This window comes from Eleginops maclovinus, chromosome 1, assembly GCF_036324505.1.
Source record: "Eleginops maclovinus isolate JMC-PN-2008 ecotype Puerto Natales chromosome 1, JC_Emac_rtc_rv5, whole genome shotgun sequence".
NCBI classification, from domain to species: Eukaryota; Metazoa; Chordata; class Actinopteri; order Perciformes; family Eleginopidae; genus Eleginops; species Eleginops maclovinus.
The window spans coordinates 2,133,218-2,160,479 of NC_086349.1; the positions used below are offsets into that span (position 1 = coordinate 2,133,218).

Genomic DNA, 27,262 nt, shown 5'->3' on the forward strand with positions numbered 1-27,262 from the left:
TTTTTAAGGTTCTTAAAGACACTTTACAGGGTTGAACTCATAAAACAACATTGTCCTTGACACAGAGGCGGTCTAGGTGCTCAGATCTTGTACTTTATTAATCCAGATCTGTAAAGCAGACGATCCTCAAAACTGTACAGTATTTGAGTGAATTTACTTTGTTGCGTAAAACTACTGTTAAAAACATGATTCAAAAATACAAAATACGTGATTTTCTGAGACGGACAGTGCCTTAAAAAATACTCATAGGCTTTAGAGATGTTTTAAAGACAGTTCACCATCCAGATTTGCATTTTGACGCACAAGCCGCCCGCCTCTCTCACTGCACTAAACAAGCAGCTGGGGGAAGAAAAATAAAGCCGGCTATTTCAGCCAGTGAAACTGAGAGTAGGTCGGATGAGGGCTGGTTCCTCTTTTCACACACTGTGAGATGCGCACAGCTCCAACTTCCTCATACAGCTCAGTGCGCTGCGCTCTGCCGCCCTGTCCGCATCTCCAGCCGAACCCGCAGAAAAACTACCGAGAAGAGATGGAACCAACGAAGAAGAAATGAGGAATATTCTTCTCCGAGTCTAGAAGAGAATATACAACCGAAACAAACAAGAGTCGAGGTGATTGGTTGAAGCGCGGTAAGTTTCCTCTCGTTGTGTGTTTGGTGGAGTGCAGAGGGAGTATTCAAACTGTCCGAAATATCACCGAGGAATCAATGATAAGGGAGCGGAACATATAGGGGATACAAGAAAGTTTAATTTGCTGATAGGCAAAAATACGTTTTTGAAACAAGGATGCTCGGTTCCCAAAAGAGGAAGTTCAGTGAGTTGGAGTTGAAGCGACCAGCGCCTACACGCACTGCACTGCACACACACACACACACACACACACACACACACACACACACACACACACACACACACACACACACACACACACACACTGTAGAGGACTGTGAAAGTGGTCAAAAGTGATGCAAACTGCTCTAATACAGGCCTCTCCTCATACATTAAGAAGTCTCTTAAATATTTGCCCGTTGTGTGTGTGTTTGTGCACGCGCGTGCGTGGATGTGTGTGTGTGTGTGTTAGAGTTATTTTTAAAACTGTCTCTCCAGAAAAAAACAAGCTAGTTTCTCTTCTGGTCTTTCTCAACACCAGTCTGTACTTTAACTTTCATTTCAATCGTTAATGGGCAGCATTGTAGGGCTGCTCACTATATTGTGAATAGTGAATATCGTTTTAGATTTTGAAAAAGGCTATTTCAAAACCCGAGTTTCCTGGTTTTAAAGGCTGTATTGCAGTAAAATGCAGTAAAAAGCATAATATCCAAATTGCAGTATGGGCACATTTTGGTTGAGGCAAAATATGTGAAAATATTTTCCGGAGTGCTGTGGTGCTGCGGTCATTCCCTCTGATATCGTGAATCATATCATGGAATAGTATAAGTATATCGCCCTGTTCTACCCCAACACACATAACAGATATACTGTTTAACTTTATAGTGAATTAATTTTCTTTTAGTGTATCCATTACAGAAAATGTGTTTCTTCTCAGGGAATCTCACTCCCACTCTTTGTGCATGAAAGAGTGGAAGTGAGATAACTCTCAGTAGAAAGTTATGTACATTGCAGAAATGCCATTATTACAACATGTCGGGACTATAAATTCCCCACTCAGCATCTATCTGCAGCCACATCTCTCTGCTGAACCCAAAATGTTGTAAAGAGGTATTGCAACCTCAAATTGTTCAAATGACACAACATATATGTTTGGTGTCTGTATGACTTGCTTTGAAAACAATTTCCTTTATTTAAAACAAAGCTTTATTAGTATAATACAGCATATGTTCCAATATGAAGATTAAACGATGAAGGCGGATTAGGAATCAATGGCCAGATGATGGTGAAGAAAAGTGAAGTTTCTGTTGATCTATGAGAAAATCCTTCTGCTTCTCACTTGGTTTTATTAACTTTTAATGAAAGTGTATGGTCTCAACTGCTATTTTTCTTTAATTCCACACGATAATCCTTCAGAACATTTGGTTTAATTCAGATTAAAATAGACGATTAAGCAGAATATGCTTTAGGGCGGGGCTACTTTGTGATTGATAGATGGCTCACAGTGTCGTCTCTCCACTTTACCCTTTCACCATGTTTGTTCATTTCATTCATGTTTATTTGAACCCTTTGGTCACTTAGAATGTCTAACTCAGTTTAAAATTACATTTAGCTCCACACTTCTGGTTCTAAAAAAAATGACATGGCAATCGCCAGACCATACGTCGCTTCTTATAGTCTTTGGTATACCACTTACTGGAGATACATAAATATATAAGTTTCTTGCCTCGGGCTGCAACTCATTCGTTTCAGATATGATCAATTGTTTGCTCTATGAAATACCAGGAAAATATTAAAACTGCCCAACAAAGTTTAGGAGAGCCTTATCAATTGTTTTGTCTTATCCAACAAATAGAAAAATTCACACAGTGAATGATTATTTTTTTGTTTCTGCCTTTTTCTTTATGATTGATGACACATTATCAACATAGTTGCAGATTAATTTCTTGTTCCCTTTTTAAGCTCCGACCAGATACTTTTCATGTAGATTTCGTATAACCTACATCATATTTGGCATATGTTTTCCAACATGCAGTACATTCCTGCCTATGCAATACATACTGTACCATGCTATATGATATACCAAATAGAACATGGACAGCAATCAAATCAAATGACATAAGTAGGATAAAGATACAATATATCGTATACTGTATAATGTTTAGATACTCTTCTGAATATAGGTTTTTTTTTTTTTACTGAGATATACTGTTTTTATTGTTTATCTTATTGTTTTTTAAAGTACATTTGTAATTCTTTTGGATTGACTCTCCATTTGCCACTGTGACAAAATGATTTCCCAATTTGTGAAAAATAAAGTATCTATCGATCTATAAGGTATTAGTCTCAAATTTGATATGACTCTTATAATCTCCATCTCCTGAATGGTGTCTATGATTGCAAAGGTTAGCACGCTGAGATGTAGCCAACCGGCAGCCCAGTCCCAGAGTCGTTTCATTGATAAGTAACTTGTTAACAATGCAGTCGACTGGTCGAAGCTCGGGGCTGACAGAATACTTTTTCTTTCTTTTTTACTTTCCTGTTGGTTGAGAGCCAGGCTGGCAGCAGGTGGTGTTGTTATGGCCCTAGGCAGTCCCAAACATGGCCCACAACATTTACATCTGTGTAAAAAAATCCCTCCTCATAACAGAATTGTTCCTGTTTTCCGTCTGCTGAGAGCATCAGCTCTTTAAGTGTTGTACTAGTTTCTAATTCCCTCACAAATAAGAATTTATTGTGGGTGGAGATGTGCCCTTAACTGCAGTTTTTGTCCTAGGTGGATTTTTTTTACCACATAACTGTTGGATACACATTCAATTCCAACTTTATTCCCAACTCATTACCACAAGTTGTACTTCTATCATTTTGCCATTTATGGTCAAAGGACCTCATTTACACAAAATGTTGAGTTAACAAAGGCAACTAATACATTTTTTTTGTAGTAAACTACAGTAAAGATCACAGGGAAAACATCTTGATGGATCATCCTAGCCTGGTCATTGTGTGAGAAGGACTTCAATAAATACAAATAAACATTACATGTCACTTTTTAGACGGTTTTATCCAAAGCGATTTACATACACTCACTACTGTGGACAATCCCCACAGGAGCAAATTGGGGTGAAATCTTGCCCAGGGCCACAACGACATGCTGACTGCAGTGGGGATTGAACCAGTGCTCCCCTGATCCGAAGATCAGTGCACTATCCCACTGCGCCAAAGCCTCCAATAAAACTATTTAAAAACGGGAGGGTTAAGCAGCAGATATATGACAGGTGGGGGTTTATGTTGTGTTTTTGTATCAATGCACACAGTTATCCACACATCCTGGAAGCTTGTGCTGTCACATTCTGGATTTATGGTTCCACAGCCTCGTGTTTGCAGTGGTACTTATTTGCATGGTTTGATGTAATATGATACATATGAATCAGGCCTTTATACACACTTTAACGTACAGTATGATAGAAGAGATGGCAATGTTATATTTCCATCAGTGTTGTTGAACAGTCAAGATATCGGTTTTAGGGAGGAGCAGAGTTTATCTCGCATCATTCTGAATGTGACAGTTGGTCTGATTGAATTTCAGGTTATTTTTGCTCTGGTGCTGTATATATAAACATGCCTGGCCTGGCACTGATATGATAGGGCTATTTTTAAGAGGCCCTATTATTTTTGAGTTCTTTACAACCCCCCCCCCCCCCCCCTTCCTGACCCTAGTGAAATTACTATGTAACACTAAGGAGTCTATTGGCAAGCGCTCCAACACATTGTACAACATAGGTTAATGGGTGGGACACATAAGCGGTTGACCAATCGCAACAGAGGTGGCCAGCTAACCATTTAGAGCAGACTGGGCTCTGGAGGGTGAAAAGAGCAGGCAGTATGAGAAAAATAAAGAGCTTTTCGAACATTAAAAGCATGGAGACATATCCCAGTAGAGGAACAAAAACACCAATATGAACCTGAAAATGAGCAGAATATGGCCCTTTAAGAACCATGTGGTCTGGACATTAACACACAGGTCACAATGAAGTTGAGAAACAGAAACACAGAACTGAAGCTGTCTCCAAAGTAGCATAAGCAATTTTTCATAGATGTACGTTTCATTTCCCCAGCAAGGGAAGAGGGGGTTTAGAAATATTCTTCGGCAAAGACACATTCAAATAATTTTGATACGCAACTCATTTGTGGAACTACCGCTTTGGAAAGTACTATTTTTTGTTTTACACTGTTTTTATACCGGCTAACCCTAACGGCCCGTCCACACACTTCCGTTGGAAGCTTCAACGAGGCGCTGCCCATTCACTTTGAATGGGGTGACGTCAAGCTTTGCCGAACTGCATTGTGGTTCCGTTGCTTCGCTTTGCCTGAGTTGCTCACGGCGAAAGTTGAGAAAAGTTCAACTTTTCGAGTGTCGACGGAAGCGCCAACCAATCAAATCCCGTTTAATGCAAATAACCAGTGCAAGCTCTAGCCAATCAAACCGCTTTTATGTTAATATGCTGGGAGAGCCAGAGCGCAGGGCATTTTCCAAAACATGGAAGAGCAAATAATAATAGCAGTAGGGAATCACCCGGTGTAACACATACAGGGATACAAACAGGAGGAACCCGGCATGTAGGGAGGTGGCAGAGACAGTGGGTGAGACTTAATGTATTCGCCTGTTTGTTTGGGGCGGGAGATTTATGTGATTGGTTGTTGGTCACGTTAACCCAAAGCGACAGACACGCATATTTTAATGGATTTTTAAGAATTGTGAACAAGATACTGAGTGGGACTTTTTACATTTTAACAATCCACATATCAGCGCTCTCAAATATAATCATAGACTGTTATTGCACAATTTCAAAAGCCTTTGTGTACTGAAATGACTTGTTCATCAGGCAGACATGTATGTGGAACCCAATATCTGTAATTAGCATAAATCACTTGATACGTCCACCTGGCTAATTTGTCATCCGGTCCTCTAATAAAATAAAACTACATTATTTAACAATTAAACATGATGTCATTGATGAGAAATAGTTGCTTTCACAGCCTTATTTTTATTGTATATATTGCCATTTATGGAGATATTTGAGAAGTAGAAAAGTCGAAAAACAAATTGTTATCTCAAGTTAAAGATACTTTGAGTAAAATGTTAAAACAAAAGGCAAAATGTTGACTCCCCCAGTGGAACCTTGCTAAAAGACATCTCAGTCTGCAGCTTTAGGAAGCTTCCATCTTCCTTTTGGTTTTTAGTTTTGGCTTGCTGGTCTCCATGACTCACTCCCAATAGATCTCTGACACTGAGAGTTAGATTAAACATAATTTTTTCCAGCTTGATTCACTGAGAGCTTCCAGTTGAGATTTTCTTTCAGGCTATGTAAACATGTGGATTTCCCTTTAGTTGTGTTTACTCATAGACTGGCATGAATCAATGGCAGATGCATTATGTACCCAGCCAAACTAGGGCAATGTGTCACCAGCCACTAAAGCTGACCTCCATTTTGTGTCAGTAAAACATGACAGGGAGCCCCGACTGTTCTGACACTAGTGTGGCTCGGCCCTGATGCAATTAGACATGTGAAGAGGAACAAGGCTAGAAACACAGAAAATAAGGAAGCAAATAAGTTGACACCACTCATTTTGACCTCAAGAACACCGTAACTTCCTGTGTCTGAATGTTCAAATGAAATATTTTCCACTGCTTTGCACTGCAGAGGGGAAGTGGCTAAGACCAGTGAAATATAGTTAATGGTGGTGTTCACTCAAGTGGTGGTTAGCACTGGATCCAGAAGCTGCAGGGTGGATGGGTGATGGTAAATTGTGGAGGATTTTATTCATACAGAACAATTAGACTTTCAGAAAACTTGTCATACAAAATAAATGCTGTAGTGCATTTTAGTGGGGAAGTTCAAATGTGTACCATATTCCCCTGTAGTGTCTTGCTAAATTCATGGTTTTTTCTAAATATATCTTTACAGGTCGCTTGAGTTCTTTCTCATACTCATGACATCTCCACTTGCACTTACATACAGCAAACTTTACATTTAATTCCTTTCTCTATTCCGTAAGGTTTTAGCCTTTTTATATAATCATATTCCTAAGAATTGGCAGAAAACCTTTATTTATATCGCTGACAGTAATGCCTGATTTTTATATGTAATATAAGATATTATTGATATAAATTTCCCTCTTTTTAAATCTTAGACTCTCGTATGTAAACAAAATACATTTTAACTTGATCCAATGTTCAGGGTTCTGTTCCAGGTATAGGCAATTTGGCACATATTTGATACGATGAGGCATTAATTGCGTATTATATACAATATAAGAACTCACTTTAAAATGATTGTCTTCATTTAAGCCATTGACTAAAGAAGTACATGTGTTAAACACGTGCAAACTGCAATATCTACTATAGGATAGATCAAGAGATGCTTGAAATAACGTGTACTTTCAGTGTTTCCATTGCTATTTATATTAAATGATCTTCTGAGGAAATGTGTGTCTTCTTTAGTTGTGATCGTTTTACCGTGACATGTTACCACTGCATGGGAGATCTGGTTGCGTTGTAACAGTGCTCATAATAAACTTATTATTTATCAGAATAACTCTCTCTTCTGTCCTCTCCATCCCTCCCATCACACACTCCCTCTTTGTTCCCGCTCCTGTTAAACCTTGTTCCAGATAACAGCGTTCACATTTACATGCAGGCAAATCAGATACAGTTTGATACGAGAGAAAACAAAGTATTCCCTAGATGTGTCTGAAGAAGAAGCGGGATAGAAAAGTGTCTATACTGAAAGATCCTAATATTAAGAATCAAATCAGTTGGCAGCTTGCCAACATCTGTTTAAGCTATTAATGAAGAATCCCATCCAATACTTTAGAGATGGAAGAAGCAGCCCCAAAATCATCAGATAAACCCAATGTATGTAAGCGCATACGGCCAGGGTTTAAAAAAAACTATATATGTATTTTAGGAATAAAGTCAAAATGTATAGTGTAATGTGCAAAGACAAAAAATAAAGGCAACATTTTGAGAATAATATTGAAATATAGAGAATAAAATCAAACGTTCATTACTTGTGCTAAGACTAATAGAATTATTTATCAAATGGTTGACTTTTTTAGTCCTGAAATGTAAAGTTTTTTCTTTGACATTTCGGCTTTATTGTCAATATGGTAACTTTTTTTTAATTGGACTTGAATCTCAAATTACATAATTTTCCGACAATATTTTTTCACTTATGCCTGTCGTTTAAACCATTCCATATAACGGACTGAGTCAGAGTTGAAGCCCTGTAACTGAGAACACCTCACAACTTCTTCACCCACTAAACATGTTGAAATACCTTTATAGGAACCGGTGATGATGATAAAGCCTCACTTTTCTCAATATGTGTCACAGTGTGTTCCTCACAAGACTGCACTTGGGTGTTTCACTGTTTTTTTCAAACGTGAATTATCTTTTTTATGTACAATGACCCCTCAGTGAAAAAATGGACATAGTTACACATATATTTAAAGAAGCAGTAATAAAAGACTTGGACACTTGCTGCCTAGTAATTTGCAAAAAATAACATATTAAATAAACTGAAAACATTGAAATGTTGACTTTGATTAAATGTATGATGTCAACAAATATCACACAACTGCACTAGGTTAATTAAAAGCAAAATGAATGAGTTGAACCTATTATTGGAATCCGTTGACATCATCCATTTAATTAAAGTCCAAATGTCTGTTTTTCAGTAGAAGCCCTCAGGAGTGAGTGAAAAAAAGATTTTTCTGATAAATGTTCTAATTCTGAAAAAAAATTACTTTTTCACTTTTGGTATTTGTTGTCGTATTTCTAAAATAACTACATTTATCTTATACAAATCCACTTTTTTTCATGTCCACCTGTTGAGTGATATCAAATGTATAACGTAAAGCAAATTCTATTAATTGGGTAATTATTTATCTTGATGAATAACACACAACATACGTTGTATTTGGATTGCATGGAGAGATTTAAACTCACCTAGAAGAAAAGTTGAATGTGTTTAGTCCTGTTGAGAACATGAAGAGTTCTTCACTTCTGCTTATGGAAGGAATTAGATTATCCTAACACAAGTCCTATTTTCACCTGATCTCAAGTTATGAACACAGGCGAAAAAAAACAATTTACAGAATGGATGAATGCAATTTGTTTTTCTCACTTGCCTTCAGGGCTTCCATACTAAAGAGAAAATTGTATTTACATTAAAATTTGGATATACAAATGAGCGAATAATACTTAATGTTTACCTGAAGGAACCGCTTGTGATGTTCAATAACTGGTAAACAACCCACTGTTTCCAACAGAACTTAATGTTTACACATCAGGCCTGAACACAGGCCCTGGCATAAAGACTAATTGTGATTATTACACAATCATGCAATAAATAAGAAAACCCTCCTCTAACATGAATGTTGTCGACCATAGTTCAAACATTCATTTAGTTTTTGTCGCAATTAAAACACAAACCCCAATATTTCACAGTTGTCCATTCTATCTCAATATGTTCTATATTTGCAACCATATTTGTTATGAATCCCTTTAGTACCTCCATATTTATCTGTTATGGCTTGCAAACATCATACAGTGCATTATTAAATATCAATATACAGTTAAGAGGAGAGTTATTTTGTGCTCAGTCCTGATAGTGTTTGTTAATTGTCTAGAACAGTGCCCCTTCTACTGTTCGGGTCATGTTATACATTAATTGTTGATTTGTAACTGTTTATTGTTTATTTAACAACTGTTGATGCTCTCATTGTGGATATGGTGATGTGCAACAACCTCTGAATGTGTGCTAGAAATAAAAAAATAGCTATAAACGCTTGAAAATGACCATTTTTTAAAGAGGCAAAAGCTTTTACAATCTTATAATGCATGCTCAGTAGAGAGTGGAGCAGGGATGAGTCCTAAACGTGGAAATGAGTTAGCATTTTACCCTCTTCCTGGTTCCCTCGTCACAAAAGCCGAAAATGCCTAAAATAAGGTCTGTGGTTAACACAAGATTACAACATCTTCACGGTTTATCATATGACTTGTACAAATCAGTAAAGATCACATTAGTGAATTTCTGAAGCTGATACGTGTCTTAAAAATGACCGTTGCTAAACAACTTTAGCTCAGCTGTGATGACGTAAATCCATGTGACCTCTGGCGTTTGCATTTACGCTTCAAATATTATAACATTTGTGTCGATTATCCTGCTGAACCAGACGTGTAAGTATCATTAATGTGACAAGGAGGTAATTTCCTTAGATTTTCCAAAATTCAACAGAAAAATCCCAATGCTTTTTGTTCAGGGAGCCCTTGCGATGCTAACTTCCGAGTCTGCCTACAAATACTCCAATAACTGGGCCACGCTATATGTTTATCTCAAATTGGTGTGACCGTAACTCTAGGGTTGGGATAACTGTGACTGTAACATGTTATATCTGAATTGTTTTTGCTGCACATCCATCATGTCCTGCTGTTTCTCCCCCTGCAGGAGCACCATGGGCTGTGTGGGCTCAAAGAAGGAGTCAGAGCCTCTCAGCAAAGGAGCGGCTATTGACGAGCAGCAGAACCGTTCACAGCAGGCTGCCCACTATGTCAAAGACCCCACCACCGGGAACTCCGGGAACAAGGCTGTAAGTAATGCTGAGTGTTAATCAGATGGCAACAAAAAGTAATGTACAGATTTCATAATTTACAAGTTGCTTTCTCATCACTTTAATGCAACTTGTTGGGAGTATTTAAATAATTAATGTACCCATTCATCACTGTAGAAGTCAATTAAAAGTAAAAGTTCTGCTTTCAAAATGTTAATACATTTTTCTATAATTATTATTAACAAAATTCAATAAAAGGAGACATTGATTTTCAGGAGAATACTTTTTGGTATTTTGGGTTTCTACTAGAATATGTTTTAAATCCTTTATTGGTCTCTAGTGTCTCTGTCTGTGAAATTCTCCATAAAAATGTGAGTCTCTGAGGGCCCCCAGGTCTTCATCTGATTGGTCAGCGTTTCTGCATCTCAGAGTGTAGAAAATGTGGTGGGCCCCGTATTGAAAAAGCACTTAGACCTGCTTTACAATCTCTATCTCTATCACTACAGTATGCAACCATATGTAATACAAAAATAGAAGTACTCTTCGTGCAGCTAAATGGCCTCTATAACTAAAAGAGCTACTGTATATAATCCTTGTTCACAAAGTAGGGGTTGGATCTCATTTTGAATTTATTGATCAGCCATTTAAATGTTATGAGTTGTTTTATTACCAATAGTGTGTGTCGCAGGGCTACATCTGCGGACACTTAGGTGAAAGTGAAAACGGTTACAGTTTCAAAACTGTGTGACATGAAACGGAACAACTTGTTTAGGTATATACAAAAAAAACGACTTTGTTAGGTTCAGGAAAAGATTGTGGTTAGGCTAACTAACTAATATGTGTTACATAACTTTAATTACCGATAATTCAATTTAAATATGCCGACAGGTCAAGTTTCTGTTCCATGTACACAAGCAGCAGTTGTGTGAAAGGCCTGTTTGTTTGACCCATCAGTCCACCACGGACACATCTATATACTTTGTTTTTTACAAAATGAATTTGGACTTCCTACTTCACTATAGTCACATAAGGGGCTGTATAATTAAAGTTATCAATCAGATTAACTTACAAAAATAACTAGAAATTGTTATGCGAATGAAGTTAGACAATATAACTTACTTACTGTGGGTTTATGCGTTTAAACTTAAATTGGCAAACAAAGTCACCATCGCTTTTTGCATGCTTTTATCACTCTGACACCCTTTGTGGTGCACAATGAAGAACGGTCAGTTGTGCATCAGTAAGTTAATCAGTTCAAAAGTCTTTAATGTTTTAACGGCCTGTTTTGGTGTTTCTAGTCATATTACTACAGCCACTTGACGCATAGCTGTCAAACAATTTTTACCCTCCCACACATTACTAAGAGCATGACCAACAACAGGAAAACTCTGAGGTAGATTTGGGCTTGACCTCCTCATAACACGCTTAACCTCATAAGAGTTAAGCATCAAATGAAAAACCTTGATTTAGGTACTGCATTATAAATCTGAATGTAAATGACTCAAACCACTAAACATACATTTAGATTCTTATGCGCATCATATTTGACCAAAAGATTTTAATGAACTTTTTTTAACGGTAATGGCTGAACACAATTGCAGAAGTTCCCTTGGATAAATTGAGAATAAGGAAGAATGATAATGAACAAAAGAATAAAGAATACAGTTTGAATGGTTACCACGGCAATGTTAGAGATTGTTTTCAGAGAGTATGGACGTGTGCCGACACCCACTGTTCCCGTGGCTTGTTTGCATACTGGTCAGACTTTGATCTGTGATATTGGTGAGCTGCTGCATGTTAACAGCAGTCCCTTTGGTGGCTGCTTCCTGTGTGCTGCCTGTAACATCTCTCTGACGCTTCGATGAAGAAAGAGGAAGTGACAGAAGCAGAAGCAGAGCGTTCAGGCAGAAGACCAATGATCTAAACTTGATTATTAAGCAACACCATTTCCCTAAAATCACACATACTTTATTGTATTTAAATGTGCAAATGAAGGTCTGGTGGCCTGTTCCCATTGCGTGTTATCAAACATTTGACCTAGCAGACTGTTTCTAAAGTAGAGAAGCCACGTTAGTTAGAGATAACTGCCGACAACATCAACATGTTGATAAGATGTTGCTTTTCTTCCTTCCTCCCTTCCTTTCAGATCTTTGTTTTCACTGCAATGGCTTTATTTTAGCTCATTTTAATGAGGGCCAAATGTGCTCTTTCAAAACATAGGGAACTATAATAGATCAGTTTATTGAAATAATGCCTTATATGGTACGCTTTATTTTGAGACAAGAAAGAACACTCCTGCTTTGGACAATCTTTACCACTACAAGTAGAATTTAATACAATTTGTCACAAAAAAATGTGCATGTCAACTGAAAAACAGTATTTTTATATTACTAAAGTAAATAAGGAATGCATAATGTGAATGTGAAAGGCTTTGCTTGCTCTACAACACGTTCTGCAGCAGTAGCCAGCACCCATCAGGAGACAGAGCGTCTTAACAAAAACCTATTGAAGAAAAGCCACACCATTGCCAGGAGAACTTAAACCCTGTGTTCTACAACATTAAGTTTGAAGGAAAACTGCATTGTCAAGAAACGTTGTAAATAAGTTATACATAACAAAACTACCTGGTTAGTTGTATTGGGATTCAAACTCAGTTCCCGTGCAGAGGACCCAGGTTCAAATCCCGCCTGGGACCATTTACGCATGTCATTCCCTCTGTCTACCCCTTTCAACACTGTCCCTCTGAAATAAAGGGTAATGTAGCCTAAAAAAAACTACTTGGTTAGGTTTAGGTAAAGTATGTAAAGTATCCTCATTTGGCTTAAAAACAAGTTTGTCAGAAAAATGAAACAAGGGAGCATAGACGTTTGGTTTCACACGAGACACAAACAGCGGTCTACTGTGTAAAAGTTCTGTAGAAATGTATTTGTTACAGACCAACCACATCTTGGAGAATGTAGGTTTCCCAGAAAAAGTTGACCATGCAGTTGCGTTGCCTGTTATTTTTAGAGCTGGCTGACTTAATATGCTGATAGTGTTGCATTAGTCCTAAAAAGACCGAAAATACAATTAAAGCAACTTCAAAGGGGGGGAATGATTGTTGAGTTCTTCTCCCAGCCTTATAATAATATTAATAATAATAATAATAATAAAGCTTTATTTAAATAGCACTTTTCATACAGCATGTGCAGCTCGAAGTGCTTTAACAAAATGACACACATCACAAATTGAAAGTATAACATTTGAACAGGTTAAGAGACACATTGAAGTAAAAGGTATGGTAATGAAAATAGAATAAAATAAAACAAATAATGATTCCTCTCTGAAAAACAACACACAAGACTAAGTGAATCGATGCAAAGATATAAAACTCTATAAAATAAAAGCAAGCGTGTACAATAAAATGTAATAGGATGATAGTAATAAAACCTTCATAATTATAATAAAGGGTTAAATATTAAAAGACCAACTTAAAAGGAAATGTTGCTATTAAAACTGTTAAATAAAAAATAAAAGTTAAAACCCTTTAACACCAATAAAATAAATAAAACAATATAAAAGTAGGTAAATAATGAAGACTAAAAGACCATTTAAAGGAAGGCGTCACTAATAAAAAGTTAATCTAAAAAGATGTGTTTTTAACTGCCGTTTAAAAATGAGTTGGCCTCTGATATTTCCTGGCAGGGTGTTCCACAGTTTTGGAGCGTAGTGGATAAAAGCGGCCTCATCCCTCTTATTTTGGTGGACATTAGGAATATTTAAAAAGCCAGCTGAGGCGGACCTCAGGGCTCGTCTTGGGACATAAAATGATAATGACTGTGTGTCTGTGTTTCTCTCTTCAGAGCAAAATGCCATCCAATACAAACTCTTTAGAAGGTGAGTCATGATCTTTATTTACATACTGCTGCAGCTCCACTCACACAGTAGGGTTATGTATAGCAAACCTGTACATGAATCTGTATCTTAAATTAAAGTTAGTACTTGTTGACACCACCATAGATTCTCTTTAAACCGCGTCATGTAGGTTAGCGCTGCTTAGAGGCAGTAAACTCTTTTTCGAGGCTCAACACAGCATGTGAGGGAGAGGAAGTAGAGTGAGACAGAGCGATAGCCTCCCCCTCCCCACCCACTACTTCACCACACTCTCTGGAGACCGGCTCAACTGTTATTATTAACAAGGAAGTCAGTTACATAGTCAAAGTACTGGGCACCCAATATAGATATGGTTAAGACTTCAATGCAGTGTTTACTAAAACATGTACTGAACTCAGTCCTGTTCACTCATTTTTATTATCACTCATATCAGTATTTGGTGCAATCCTCATGACCTCCCCAATCCCCAAGTGTGGACTTCTCAAAAGACAATGTTACTATTTTTTTTGCTTAACAAGATGTATTCTCAGGCCACTTTTCAGTATACAATTCTTCAGAAAGTATGCTTGCAGCTTTCACATGACAATGCAAAAAAGGGGACACATTTTTCACTGCGTATTAAAACCACAACATGAAACTTTTCCTCCTCTTTGTCCGCGTCCCTGTAACAGAGAGTATTGCCATGGCACTGTACGACTATGAGGCCATTCATGAAGCTGACCTTGGCTTCAAAAAGGGAGACAAGCTCAGAATCTTAGAGGAGTGAGTATCATCATCTATTTTGTGTTCCTTCAGATGTAAGAATAGCTACAATATATGATATAATAACTCATAACTGTGCGGTTAAATGTCGTTTTCGGACTTTTGAAGCATGTGGTTTGTCATTTCTTGTTGAAGAAATGTTCACGCTTGTGTCTCTCTGCTCTTCTGCAGATCGGGGGAGTGGTGGAAAGCAAAGCTCATCAGTACAGGTCAGGAAGGATTCATCCCCAGCAACTATGTGGCCAAAGATACTCTGGAAGCAGAGGAGTAAGTGTACTCACAATGAACACATGTAAATGCATTATCCATTCTCACTCAAAACGGAGCAAATACAGCAGCTTGGTCAAACTCATAAAACAGTGACCCTCCCCTAAACCCTTTAGCTTACAAATGCAGGGCTGCCTCTAATGGCCGTCATGATTATGACAACGGTAAAGAGGGATTAAGGTAATAGGGCTGCTTATTTTATCAATGTTTTATTTGGAATCATATCATGGGCTGGTGCAATATCCAAATCGCAGGAGGGAACAATATTTGTTTCAGGCAAAATATGTGAAAATATCATTCTGAATGTGTGATAGTTTTGCTGCAGAGATGTCACGGCATACAAATCATATTACTGTGAATAAAATATGTTTGGTAAAGATGCCCTTAAAAAAGTAAAAAGAGATCACACCATGGTAATTTCAAATACATGTTTAAATGATTATAAGACAAATTGTGCAAAATCATCAATCCATCCATTATCGTGAATCATATTGCAATTGCAATTTCAGACAAAATAACCAATTTTTTTTCAATTCATGCAGCCCTATCAGGATGTGTAAACAGAGAGGTAGTGTAGGATGGAAGTTGGTAGTTAGATATTTATTTTGTCCAGCAGACACGTGTTCTTGACCCACATGAACCAAAAAAACCTTTGAATAATTTCACTCATCATGCATAACTCCACTTTTTTTGAGGTTTATAACAAAGCTGAAATGAATAAGGCCACAAAGAACACAATATGAATAGAAAACGAAAGTCTGAAAATGAAAGAGCAGTTGAGACGTACTAACTGATGTGTTTCCTGTTAAGCTGGTTCTTTAAGGGAGTCAGCAGGAAAGATGCTGAGAGGCAGCTGCTGGCCGCTGGGAACAAAGCTGGATCCTACATGATCCGAGACAGTGAGACTACCCAGGGTGAGTAAAGGCGTTAGAACAGAATATCTGTCCTGTAGTGGAGCAGTCTCAACAGACGTGGTCACAATATTAACGGGAAAAAATCATACTCTGCTTAAGACAAATATCTTTAATTATTCATAATTGACCCTCAAAGTTGCTGTTATAATTATGTCTATTAGTGATGAATGCAAAGAGCTTTTTGGGTTCACTGTCACTTCTGCTTCCACTTTTCTGTTACTGTTAAAGTCTGTTCAGTTTCTGATCCGCTAACAGTCTTTAAACCCTGCAGAGCCCAGACCGTGTTCCTGTTAGTGTTCACTTCCTGTCTGTCTTCTTCTGGTGATAAATCTGACGTCCAGCGCTCCGTATTTTAACCTCTTTTCCTTTCTCTCTCTTGATCCTCCTTTGCAACGGTCATTATAGTCCTTGACAGCGGTCTGTACTACTGGATTAACAACATTTCACATGTTCTGAATTGTCCAATCAGAATTGAGCATTGCAGTTTGACTGATAGGAGAGTGAAGTCATAATATTACTTGACTTCTGTTGCTTCGATTTCAGTTATTCTTGTTTTAATATGTCTGCTGTGAATCCCATACAATTATGAAAGTAAAACATTTATTCAATGGAGTACCCCTTTAAGTTACTCATGTTATTCTTCAGGAAGTCCAAGCTATTGTAATTTTACATTTCTAAGTAAAATGTTAGTTTTGCATCAACATTGAAATATGAAATGGTAACTACTGTTTTCTTTCTCTCTTCCCACAGGCAGCTACTCCCTGTCTGTCAGGGACGGGGACGTCAGGAGCGGAGACACAGTGAAACATTATAAGATCCGTACGCTGGACAATGGAGGGTTCTACATCTCTCCCCGCATCACCTTCAGCACCCTGCAGGAGCTGGTCAGCCATTACAAGAGTGAGTCAGACCTAGTTCCAAGCTCGGGAAGATTTAACATCCTCACTGATGTTTGATTAGCTGTAGTCTAGTAAAGTAATCATCTGGTTAGTACAACTATCTATCTATCTATCTATCTATCTATCTATCTATCTATCTATCTATCTATCTATCTATCTATCTATCTATCTATCTATCTATCTATCTATCTATCTATCTATCTATCTATCTATCTATCTATCTATCTCTCTCTCTCTCTATCCATCCATCCATCCATCTATCCATCTCTCTATCTCTCTCTATCCATTTCTCCATCTCTCCATCTCTCCATCTCTCCGTCTCTCCAACTCTCCATCCATCCATCCATCCATCCACCCATCTACCCATCTCTCTATCTCTCTATCTCTCTCTATCCATCTCTCCGTCTCTCCAACTCTCCATCTATCTATCTATCCATCTATCCATCCATCCATCCATCCATCCATCCATCCATCCATCCATCCATCCATCCATCCATCCATCCATCCATCCATCCATCCATCCATCCATCCATCCATCCATCCATCCATCCATCCATCCATCCATCCATCCATCCATCCATCCATCCATCTATCCCTCCATCCCTCCATCTCTCCATCTCTCCATCTATCCACCCACATATCTATCTTAACCAAAACAAATGGTGTCATAAAATAGGAACTTGGGTTCACCCTGTCTCTCACCTCTAAAAGTGTGTCACACAGCACACTCTGCTGGCCGACAGTAACACCTGAACCAGTGCATCACTAAGGGGATTGGTTTTAATACTCTTCAATATGAGTCCTTGTTTGAATCGTGAAATATACATTTCCCGGCAATTAGGAAAAATTGTGAAATGTATATATTTAAAGAAGAAACATTTCATTAAAAAAAAAAAACTGAATTAAATCATGGAATATTTCTTCTGTTTATTCCAGAGCAGGGAGACGGTCTCTGCCAAAACCTGACACACCCATGCTTGAGCCCTAAACCTGAGAAACCGTGGGAGAAAGACGCTTGGGAAATCCCCAGATCATCCCTGAAACTGGACAAGAAGCTCGGTGCCGGGCAGTTTGGAGAGGTTTGGTTGGGTGAGACAGATCTGAAGCATTTTAACAATCCAGTTGTTAATGAAGGTAGGAAGCTAGAATTACATTTTCTAATTCCAATTATTGGTTTCTGCTTTCAGCTACATACAATAAGCACACCAAGGTAGCAGTGAAGACCATGAAGCCTGGCAGCATGTCGGTGGAAGCCTTCATGGGGGAGGCCAACCTCATGAAGTCCCTGCAGCACGACAAGCTGGTCCGCCTCAACGCTGTGGTCACCAAGGAGGAGCCCATCTATATCATCACCGAGTTCATGGAGAAAGGTGTGTGTGTGTGTGTGTGTGTGTGTGTGTGTGTGTGTGTGTGTGTGTGTGTGTGTGTGTGTGTGTGTGTGTGTGTGTGTGTGTGTTTCAAATGTTTTGCTTCAAATGTGTTCATTTAAAACAAAAACTATAAGTTTCTTTACCAACCTTTTGTTACTTAAGTTACATCACAATTAGATTTGTTTTGTGTTTGAGAATGCATGAAAACTAGGTAGCAATCAGAGAAGACTTGCTGCTTGAAGTGCTTCGAGTAGAAACTAACAAGTAACAAATTGAAAGTGTGACGTGTATGATAGGGCTATTTTAGGTTAAAAGAAATACAAATTTGACTTTCCCTTCTAAAGTTAACTCAGATATATCTAAGATTAAAGTGGTTAATTGCAAGAAAAACTCCCACATGTACAATAAAATAACTCAAATAATGTCTGAGATTGATGTCACAAATTTATATGGAAGCCTATTTCCGCCACAGAAAAATAAACAATTATTCTGTAAGTCATAATTATGAGATGGTAAGTCATACGTATGACATATTTAGTCAAAATATATGAGATACTAATAATGAGATTAGTCATAGTTATAGCTTACAGGATATATATTTTTCTTCTTCTGTGGCGCAAAAGGGCTTCCATACATTTATAAGGATAATAGTGGGAAAAATAATAGCTGGAATTTTGTCAAGGTTTGATTCACCTTTTTGTTCCAACAATGGTGCTGATATACTATTAAATTGCCAAATGCTTAAAATATGAGGCAAAATGTATGAAATAACTTAATTATACAGTTGCAACAGTTGGAGCTACATAAGTATAGCATGAAATGTACTAACCATCCAAAATATTTGGTAAAGATGTGTCACCATATGTGTGTTAATGTTTCGGTTTGTGCCCTCAGGAAGTTTATTAGACTTCTTAAAGAGTGATGAGGGAAACCGTGTCCAGCTGCCCAAGCTCATCGACTTCTCGGCCCAGGTGGGTCACAGTATTTTCCTTTGGATCTTAGAACAGCAAACTACCTTGTCAATTAAAAACATATTTTTTGAAATTGGTGAAATTTAAGTGGTCACACCTTCTTGATGTTTTATGGTTTTGTGATCTGACTCTTTCTGTTAGTTTTTTTTAAGGATGTCCCTTACTCTTTATTTTTACTCCTTTAGTTTTACGGTATGTATCTCGTCTTGGTCTGTAAAGTACTTTGGGTTGCATCCTGCACGAAAGGTGCTTTATAAATAAAGTTCATTATTGTGATTGCAAGAAAAACAGTGGCACTTTATCCAGGGAATATCGAATAATAAATGGTTGATTGAATAAGAGAACACAATGATAGACGTAGAGGACCTTTCCACTACCAGCCAGTACATTTCAGCTTCCCGCTCCTTTAAACCTGCAGATCCAGTCCAACCTGCAGCCCCTCTTGGAAAGTTACCATAGCAGGTCTGAGCTGCAGGTGTAGACACACCCATGTGATGATCATGACAAGATAATATTTATCTTAAAACTAAGATGTGATTGTTGTTTAAAAAACAGTAATAATGTAATACAGTTGATATAGTTTTATATGAGATATAGTTTCAGTTATTGTGGATGTGCATGTTTCTTGATTAGTTTTATTAGTCCCTTCCCAATTTACCTCTATTTATTTACTCTTAATACTAAAACAACCCCCCATGATTAATTTTGACATGTTCAACAGATTGATTGGTCTCATCTAGTGCTAACACAAATAAACTAAAGGAAGGTAGCATGTGTACCTTATAGGTACCTTATACATATTAAAATTCAGTTTCTGTTGTTACCAGCGTGCTTTCACAAAGTGTTCTATACTGTATGTAAGAACGGATGGAAGTGTTGCTACTGTCATGTTTCGTAGTGTTTTGTAATTTAATCTCCAGTGACATTTGGTATGGGGCACTACGTTTTGATCTGTTTAAACTGACTGATTTATCTTTAGATCGCAGAGGGCATGGCTTTCATTGAGCAGAGGAACTACATCCACAGAGACCTGAGGGCTGCCAACATCCTGGTCAATAAGGCTTTGGTGTGCAAAATTGCCGATTTTGGCCTCGCCCGTATCATTGAGGACAACGAGTACACAGCCAGAGAAGGTACGGCGCGCCATCCACGCTTACATGTTGGAAGGGCACGTGTCATCAGTGATTAAGAAAGCAGGAAACTGATTCCCCCAGAACTAATGAAGGGGAAGCAGGTCGAGTTTTCATCAGTTTAGGAGGAAATTACTTTGTGTCAGATGTGGGATTACAACATGAGAGACAAAAATAGTACGGGGGGACGGAAGCCTAACTGAGGAGCGAGACACTAGAGTTTAAACGAGGATGTGTCAATAGGAGCCAGCTAATGTACAGAGGCAGTTACATTGTCGACATTACTTGAAATGTTTTTTTGATTTCCTCTTTCAACAGGAGCAAAATTCCCCATCAAATGGACAGCCCCTGAGGCCATCAACTACGGCTCTTTCACCATCAAATCAGATGTCTGGTCCTTTGGTATCTTGCTGACTGAGATTATCAGCTATGGACGCACACCATATCCAGGTCAGTGGCTCATTGCTTTCAACATTGATAGGATTGCATTTGCCAGAATGCGTTTGCAGAACAGGAACTTCACACTACACAAAGTAGTAGGAAGTAGTGTGTTAAATCGGTTATGTACCAGAGGGAGTTTCTCTCCCACACACTCCTCCCTTCCCCCACTGCCATCTGAAATGCTTCCATTTGACTTCTTTGTTCACCTCCATAGTATTATTATGAATCTAGTGCTAATGCTTCTTTATGTAGTGTAATCACTATGTCACACACATGCTTCTATTGGCTAGCACTCCAACACACTGTGCGTGATAGGCTAATAGCAGGACATCTCTAAGTGGTTGACCAATCAAAACATAGCTGGCCAGCTAACCAATCAGAGCAGGCTGAACTCTGGTTTCAGACAGAGGGTGAAAAGAGGTGCTGCAGCACAGGCAGTATGAGAAACATAAAGAGATTTATGAACATTAAAGAATGGAGACATGTCCTAAGAGAGACACTAAATACTGATATAGGCCTACACCTGAACATGAGCAGAATAGCGCACCTTTAATACCAATCTACTAAGCCAGGGGTGGCCAACCAGTCAGAGACGAAGAGACAATTATTTGACTGTGTTACTGCAAAGAGCCACATCATACACACATCGTGGATGTATGTCCCCCCACTTCTCTCGTGCCCTTTTCTCTTTTGCTCTCACCCTTTCTGTGTGCTCCAGGGGCACAGCTAGTTTTGAAGTTTGAGTGGGGTGGACTTCACATCCTCTAGGGGGGTCCGGGGGCATACTTCCCCGGGCAGATTTTTAAAAACCCCTAAAGTGAATTGCATGCTTCTGGTGCACTTTGAGAGCAAAATTAAGAGGCTACACAATAGAACTGTGTGGTCTTGGTAAGGGGAGGGGGCACAACTCTCAACACTAATGTGAGACGTAAAAAAAATATACACATTTTTCTTTTCAATTTCAAAATGTTCATTTGGGTGGGATTTATTTTTTTAGGTGGGCTGAAGTTCACCTAAAATAGGTATAGCTACGCCACTGGTGTGCTCCCTCACTCCCCTCTCTGTCTCTCACACATAGAAAATGAAAATCAAAAAATGTACAATAATTGACACACAGACACAAACTCCAATAGAGACACACTCTGTCACACAGACAGACACACATACCTCTGCTCAGCCAGACTTCTTGTAAATATCACACATCATGATATTGACAGAAAGTATTAAGACCAGAGGCCAGTTATTTTCAGCCATTAAGATTGTGTGCACTGTCTCACACACACTCTCACTTCATCACTACTTTTATATTACTGCAAGTTGCTTCTTTGAACTAAGTTGGCATTCATTGCGTTGAACACTCCTTTACAAATCTGGCTTACAATATGTAAATGTTTGTATTTAAAACAAACCCATGACTAAGGTTGGTTCAAATACTGCTTCATGACAGTTATTATTATTATTATTATTATTTATTTCGTAATCGCGATTCAGCAACTCAGGAGTCCTTCTGTGTTGGTGGCCAGCTTTCCGTGAACGGGCCCTCTCACAACACAGCTACAACTGCAAACTATTACCGTTTTGATTTGACAGCTTTGTATTGAGTTATTTCAGTTTTATCTGAGTTTTATTTTCGCCGTTCAGAAGCAGATCTCTCCCTTCCCTGTCACATCGCGAGTTCAGTAGAACCCGCCTCCTGTACTGCAGGATGTGCATTCTGATTGGCTAAAGCACTTCCGTATCAAAAACTCTGTGTAACGATTGGCCTGGAACTTGTGTGTCGTTAACCCTTTTTGAACTTGGATACATATGTACGACGGAGTATTAGGGCCACATATGAAGAACAATAATATTTTTGCCGTGACCAGATTAAAGTCGACACGGCGACTTTAAAGTCAACATGTCGACATTAAACTCGAAATGTCGAGAATAAAGTTGAAATGTCATGTCGACTTTAATCTCGACGTGTCGAGGTTCGCTAAAACAGCGAGGATCTCTTTATTGTTAAATCCAATTCGGAAGTATAATTTGACCAAATGATCTACACAAGCCATTTCGGATTCAGTGCAGGACCTGTGGGAGCGGTTGCTATGTCTCCCAACTAATTTCAACTATATTCTCGACATTTCGAGTTTTATCTCGACACGTCGAGATTAAAGTCGACATAATATTTCAACTTTATTCTCGATATTTCGAGTTTAATGTCGACATGTTGACTTTAAAGTCGCCGTGTCGACTTTAAAGTCGCCGTGTCGACTTTAATCTCGTCACGGCAAAAATATTTTTTTTCTTCATATGTGGCCCTAATACTCAGTCGTACATATGTGCAAAAACCCCCCCACACAATTAAAATTCCATATGAACTGAGGAGCCGCATGAGACTGGGCAAAGAGCCGCATGCGACTCGAGAGCCGCGGGTTGGCCACCCCTGTACTAAGCAATGGTGATATTGGGGGAAATCAAATTATATTCAAGATTTATCCACCCCAGCAACTGCCTGTTTACCTGTGTGATTCACTACTTCAGTCAAATATCTGCTGCTGAAATAACAGACTATACAGCAGCTTCTTTCCTGTGACTCCTCGACTCTATCATCACCATAAGAAATCGAGATTTTGTTTTGTTGTCCTTATGTAGCATCCTTCAACCCCATTTTGCTGTGCAAAACTGTTGCTACAATGAGTTTAAATCAAGCTTGAACCTTGAATCAAAATGTAACCCTACACTCAACCCAGTGAAGGCCTGCCAAATGAGGGTGCTGGGAGGAGAATGCCATCGATTTAATTTGAAACAAAGCCAGGATTAAAAAAACACTACATGTGTAGGGCAATTTGTAGTTTTCTGCTTATCATTTAACAACTCATCACCAAAGTCCTCCACAGTTAATCATTTTATTGTAATTTAATTTTTCTCAAGGTTGTACCGCTTGTTCTTGATGTAGCAAGAAGAAGGCTACACCTATGCTAGCAACTTTTTGAAGGGGGTTATCCCTACGTTTCAGGGTCTTAGGTTATTGATATAAACTAACATTGTATTGCATTTGATATGCCAAATAGAAAGTGTAATGGACCTATCAAATGCAGTTTGAATGGTAAAACAGTCACTGTGAAGATATCAATATTTACATTTTAAAGTGCCCATAATTTCGGCATAGACTGTCATGAGTTTAACATCAATAGACTGCAAAATGAAGGTGGAAGGTTTCAACATTGTGAACTAGGGCTACACTAGTGAGAGGATCATCAAAGTTAAGGCAATTCATCCTGAGAGCATCATGAGACAAATTACATGGCAATTCATCCAGTAGTTAACTTAAAACCACAATGTTACGGTGGCGCTAAAGATATAGTCAAGGGATGAACATGTTCAAAGGGGATCTTGAAAGTCTGAACACAGTTTCATGGCATTCCATCCAGTAGTTGCTAAGATATTTTAGTCAACTGACGAACAGATCAATAGACAAACGAACCAACTGACCAACAGACTAACATGGCTAGCCTTAAAGCTATGAAGCAAGCATCCCAGCCAATTAGCTACTTCCTATTGGTCTTTTTTTTGTGGTTGTTCTGCCTCTCTTAACCAAACCATGTACTCTTGTCTCCAGGGATGACCAACCCGGAAGTGATCCGTGCCCTGGAGAAGGACTACCGGATGAAACGCTTTGACAGCTGCCCCGTGGAACTCTATGAGATCATGCTTGAGTGCTGGAAGAACAAGCCTGAGGAGCGTCCCACCTTTGAGTACCTGCAGAGTGTCCTGGAGGACTTCTACACGGCAACAGAGAGCCAGTATCAGCAGCAGCCATGAGTCTTCTCTGACAGTGCTGTTCAGTCTCACAGCAGGTCCACTTCCTACAGTGCAATTCCAAGCATGTTCTCTCTTTTCTGTTCCTCTTTTGTACACACACAACCATCATAACAAGGGACTGTACAAACATTATTGGGGAGGGTTGAAAGCAAGCTAAACATTACTGTACATTTTTTTCATTTGGCCCTCATTCCTTTGAATGAGAACATTTAAAGATATATGACTACAGAATAAAAAATGCAAAAACAATATTTCCAACATATCCTTTATTATTATTACTAATGCATTAACATTTTGAGATAACATTATTACCTCATACTCTTACACTAGTCTGATGATCTGAAGGCGTGAATATAGGTTAACATGACCACAGCTGCATCATCTCTACTGGATATTTATCTGCACCAAACTGACCGTAAATCATCGGTTTCCTTCACAGATATCAAAAACACATTCCACTGAAATTTAAAGATTAACATTCATAAACATATATATAAATAATGCATAAGTGATTAGAGACTAGTGTGACAAAAACAACAGGTATAAATAAGCATCAAGGAGAATGTTAGTATGTGTGCTTAGATAAGCTCTAATACTGAAAAGGCAAGCACATCGAGAACGGTATTTTTCACAAATTGGAAAGGGAAAGCTGTATTTGAAACAAATCTGACCCTACATTGTGTTGTAAAATATTCTGACTGCTATTTTACTATATATAAATATAGTAAAAAAATAACAATATAAATAGTAGATCCCATTTCTCTACCCTGAGCCTTTTATAATGTACGTACAGTCTCTTGTAAAATAATACAGCTCTGGAAAAAATAAGAGACCACTCCAGATTGTTCTTAAATCTCAATCTCTACATATGGCAGCCAATCCAGTCTCTGTTGAATTCCAACACAGAGAAATGTTGTCAGTAGTTTATAGAATAAAATGTTAAAAAATGTCATTATACCCAAACACATACCAGTAAAACCAGAGAGACTGGTAATGCTGCAGTGGTCTATTGTTTTTTTCCATAGCTGTATGTCTATATTCACAAACAAACAAGGACACCTGAATGCAGTCACATGGAAGACACTGGATTTAGTTGCTGTGCTCCAGCACACATTGTGCATCCATCTCTATATCTCTATAACACAGATGTTATGAGGAAATGTGTGAAGCGGTCTGATAATACTGTGTTTATGCCAACCATTCAGCTGTCACTGTCCCCTCCTCTCTGGTTTAATGTGCAGTGTTTACCATGTGAAAGGAGTGTGTGGACTTTACAAAGTGCAAGATATACTGTGTGCTTTAATCTTCTATTAATACACCGCCCGGCCAAAAAAAAAGTCACAAGCCTGTGGGGGCAGTGCTATGATCTGGGGTTGCTGCAGTTGGTCTGGTCTAGGTTCAGCAACGTGCCCAAAGAATGAGGTCAGCTGACTACCTGAATATAATGAATCACCAGGTTATTCCATCAATGGATTTTTCTTCCCTGATGGCACGGGCATGTTCCAAGATGATAATGCCAGGATCCATCGGGCTCAGATTGTTAAAGAGTGGTTCAGGGAGCATGACACATCATTTTCACACATGGATTGGCCCCCACAGAGTCCAGACCTGAACCCGATTGAGAATCTTTGGGATGTGCTGGAGAAGACTTTGTACAGTGGTCTGAATCTCCCGTCATCAATACAAGATCTTGGTGAAAAATGAATGCAAGACAGAAATAAAAGATGTGACATTGCAGAAGCTTGTGGAAACAATGCCACAGCGAATGCGTGCCGTAATCAAAGCTAAAGGCGGTCCAACGAATATTAGAGTGTGACCTTTTTTTTGGCCAGGCAGTGTATATTTCCATTATGTTGTGGATTGTTTTAGCCATACTCCTTCAATGTGCCTTTTTTAAGGTGTTGTCTCTTTTAAACATTTATAATATATTCCACACGCGCTGTATATATAAGGTCTGTACAATTTAGGAATAGCATTTAATGTGAAGCCATATTAACCAATGATGCTTTTTTCCCTTTCCGCCCATTACTTTTGTGGTGCTGTATTTGGGATCTAAATGAAAAAGCAGTGCATATACTGTAGATCCACACATCTGGCCTTCTTTTATTCTGATTTAAAAAATAATTTATTTGTGAAAATGGAACATGAGTGTATCTTGAATGCAGTGATCTTTCCAGAAGGAAACACTTTTTCTAAACATTTTTAGTGAAGGACTCATTAAGGCCTTCTCAGCTTTTTTTCCTACTTTGTTTGGATGATGGGATTCTTGCAGCAAAATCCTGTCAAAGGGAATGTATTTAATAATCTAAGATTTTGTACAATGACTGATGATTGTATCCTTCTGAGTTCTGTGCGATACAATATCTGAGAGGAGGGTGAAAATATTAAATCAATGTCCTGTTCTATATACGAATTCATCCGGTTTCTAAAGGTTTTTTTGTTTTTCTTTAACAATATATCAATAGTGGCATATTTCGTGTGATGCTTTGTTCAATGCATCTCTGGAGACCATATTTCAAATAAAACAATTTATAAGCATTTTAAAACCTTTCTTTTACACACTTTTGTACACATGTACTTGTTTGTAGTCAAATAGTAGGAGGCTAAT

At 38.4% G+C, this 27,262-nt stretch overlaps 1 protein-coding gene across 1 annotated transcript; it reads left to right on the forward strand.

Moving 5' to 3' along the window:
- The first annotated feature begins 393 nt into the window (after positions 1 to 393).
- On the forward strand, positions 394 to 27,192 carry hck (HCK proto-oncogene, Src family tyrosine kinase). Its single transcript, XM_063895654.1, has 13 exons — positions 394 to 629; positions 10,121 to 10,262; positions 14,066 to 14,099; positions 14,768 to 14,858; positions 15,030 to 15,125; positions 15,936 to 16,039; positions 16,790 to 16,939; positions 17,875 to 18,027; positions 18,126 to 18,308; positions 19,203 to 19,279; positions 20,259 to 20,412; positions 20,728 to 20,859; positions 24,452 to 27,192. Exons 2-13 carry the CDS (start codon positions 10,128 to 10,130, stop codon positions 24,652 to 24,654), a joined length of 1,512 nt encoding a protein of 503 aa, XP_063751724.1. The 5' UTR covers positions 394 to 629; positions 10,121 to 10,127; the 3' UTR covers positions 24,655 to 27,192.
- Positions 27,193 to 27,262: the final 70 nt, after the last annotated feature.